The sequence below is a fragment of the Phalaenopsis equestris genome, unplaced genomic scaffold (genome assembly GCF_001263595.1).
Source record: "Phalaenopsis equestris unplaced genomic scaffold, ASM126359v1 Scaffold000157, whole genome shotgun sequence".
NCBI classification, from domain to species: Eukaryota; Viridiplantae; Streptophyta; class Magnoliopsida; order Asparagales; family Orchidaceae; genus Phalaenopsis; species Phalaenopsis equestris.
In genome coordinates, this window is record NW_018164599.1 from 40523 (window position 1) to 43800 (window position 3278).

A 3278-nucleotide genomic window follows, 5' to 3' on the forward strand; every position below is an offset into this window, starting at 1 on the left:
TAAACTGCAATATTTACATGCATACCATTGAACTTTTATGTATATACAAACTTAACACCTAAACTTCAATTTGTACATGCAAAACACATTACCTATGCCAAAAGGCCCATTTCACTTGTAAAAAATTAAAATAAAATAAATTGGTGCAAAAAGAATTACATCCCTCAATGTTTTCTGGTTGAGCCAGAGTGGAAGGATGAGAAATGCGGGAGTTTCGGTAGTCGTTATTTACCTTCCCAACTAGCTCTAATGGTGACTGTATCACGAAGGGTCATTCAGGAAGGCGAGGAAAGGGGAGAGGAAAGTCGTGAGGGAGAGCAAGGGTTTCAGACGAAACCATGAGGGAAAGGAAAGGGGAGAGCGAGGGTTCCGTGCATAAGGGAAGACAGGAGGGTGCGAAGAGAAAGAAATGAAATTTAGCCACGCGGGATGAGAAAATTAGGTCATTTGCATAGAATTTCTGTCAAATTTGCGTTAAACCTATATCTATGCTAAAAAACAAAGGTTTGCATCGCTTGGATGCAAATTTGAGGCTAATCCCATCACAATTACATACACACTCTCTCCATTTTTATATTGCTTTCTGCGTTGAATTTTCAGAAGAAGATTGGACGTAAAATTCGACGCTTAACGCCCACAAATCTGACGGTATAATTTGCATCAGAAAAATATGACGCAAACATCAAAAGCTAACTACAACATCTTCTACAGTGATCCTTCAACTCTAGGAACCGTTGGGCTATTAACTCTCTAGAGCACTTCATACTGTCGGTGTCTTTATTATGTATTTCATCTCATAAGGTTGCTCATTTTCTTGTTTGTTTGAATTCATATTTATTTGTGAACCTCACCTAAGAATTAGAGAGAGAAACGAGAGATGAGTGAACAGTAATTTGTCATTTCAATAGTGTCTTATTCATAAGATGATTTTCTTATTTATAGGGGACATAGTACAATAAAATGATGTTATTTTTTTGCCTCTGCTTAATGGGGCATGTATAAGGATTTTTTTAGTATTTTATATGTATGAGCTTACAGTTCAGATGCTCATTAAGTCGACCGGTTAAGCTTATTCTGCTTCGGGTTGACAAGATCAACTCAGTTAGCTAGATCACTCGATTTGGGTCGGCTAATTAATATGATCTGTTTGTCGATTCTGGACCCCTGACAAAAGGGAGATGCTAGAGAACCAGATTTTCCTTGGATTGGCTCTCCAGTAACAGTTGGTTAGATATCCTTTTTACCACGTTTCTGTCTGAATGGCTGGTTCTTATGTCCTTTAATTTGTCTCATGGTTCAGTCTGCTTTGGACTTACCGGCTTTAGCTGAGAAAACTTCACTCGTTCGTATAATTGAATCTCATGGTCTTCTTTTGGTGGATCCTCCTTTGACGTTATCTTTTATTTTGGATTGTTAAATCCCCTCAGGACCAACTATTTCACTTTTGAAAAGTGGTATTAGTGTTATGATATTAATGATTTGAGTGCTATCACAGGTAGGGGTGCAAACAAATTGAACATGAGCGAGCCCAGGCCCAGCTCATGTTCAGCTCATTAAAAAATATCAGTGTTTGTGTTCGGCTCATTTTTATTCGAATGCAAAAAGTGTGTTCTTGTTTGGCTTGTTTGCTTAGGATGTCAAACATGAGTTGTTTGCAAACAAAGAATCATTTTGACAACCCTAATTATGCAGTCATAGGATGTTAAAGATTGGTGCAAAATTTAACTTTTTGTTTATGTTAAAACATCATTTAAATATAATTTAAACTATTTCTATTCTACTTTTTTCATTAATAATTTTAGTTGATTATAAATCCTTATAGCCTTATAGTCAATTAAAATTTTAAATAAGACTACTAATATATATATATACATATATATATATATATATATATATGAGTTTTATTTCGAATCAAAATGAGTCGAACACGAACGAACAAATATTTATTCGTGTTCAATTCGTTTATATATCGAGCACAAAAAAATATTCATTTTTAACAACTGAAATACGAGCAGCACTAATCACAGGCAGACCCAAGCTGTTCAAATTAAGAAACTAAAGTTATTCTAAACTATTTTGTTTTTATTTTGAAACAATCAAAGGTTGCTTGGCAAAGCATCCCAGGTTGATTTAAAATTCTTCATGACAAACAGGCAAACCAGTGATCTTATTTTTGCAATATTTACATAAATATCACTCAATTCTCATATAATTACATATCTTACATCTCAACATTATTTTTTGCATACATACCACCCCACATTACCTATACATTAAAAGCATTTTAATTTTTTAAATTTTAAATAATATAAAAATAATTTAATTTTAAATTTATTCTAATCAAATCATATTTTATTTAAATTAAATTTTAATTATAGTAAAAATTCATATTGATTTTTAAGTAAATATCAAATCTTGTTTATATATGTAAATGTAAAAATGTAGGTTTTCGATATGTAAATACCCCCAAAAATATCTATAAAAAAAAAAAAAAGACTAAAAATAAGTAGACTTCGTCTTAGTTCGTTGCCACGTACATCTTTCATTAATTATTCTCTGATGTCATCTTTGATATATTTATATAAATGCCCACAAAATATTTACAATAATACTCCGTTCAGCTAACCACTCCTCGGCGAGAAACCTGCCGATACGCCCCTTCATGATCACGAAGACGGAGGAGCTCGGCAGGCTTATTAAGACTTCGCCGCCGCGGTCCGATGATGGGAAGAAAGATGGAAAGTATGAAGGAGACGACGACAAGGAGAAGTTCTGCTCGGTAAGAAGCTGCTTCTCTCGGTGCTCTATTGGCGATGAAGACTGCTTCTTGAGTGGGAGGACGGAGGAGGCGCTGGCGACGTTGTCGGAGGAATGGTTCGGTGAGTGTGAAGGGTGGCCGTTTGGGCTGTGGCGGCGGCGGAAGATATTGTCGTGGCCACCATTGCCAAAGTCGCCGGCGGATTCCTGGACTTGGCATAAGAGGAATCTGAGTAATGTTAAGGTTTAGCCCGATGATCGGCTGCTTTAAAACTGGAGTATTAGTTTGAAGGGAATTAGAGGATCAGCAACGGCATACGGGAAAAATAAAATGAAAGAGTATTTTCATCTGGGCCAATTTTAAAATGTTTATATTTGTATAAAAATAAATTCGAAAATTTTATCTTTTATTCTTTTATTTTCCTCCAGGTGATCTACCACCACTTCAAGAAACTTCTAGAGGTACAATTATTATTATTATTATTAATTTTTCATGCATTATATATATATATATATATATA

The 3278-nt window shown here is 34.7% G+C and overlaps 1 protein-coding gene across 1 annotated transcript; it reads left to right on the forward strand.

The window, feature by feature from the left end:
* Positions 1-2599: 2599 nt before the first annotated feature.
* Positions 2600-3210, forward strand: LOC110021981. Its single transcript, XM_020720725.1, has one exon. The coding sequence runs from the start codon at positions 2663-2665 to the stop codon at positions 3005-3007; it is 345 nt and encodes a 114-aa protein (XP_020576384.1). The 5' UTR covers positions 2600-2662; the 3' UTR covers positions 3008-3210.
* Positions 3211-3278: the final 68 nt, after the last annotated feature.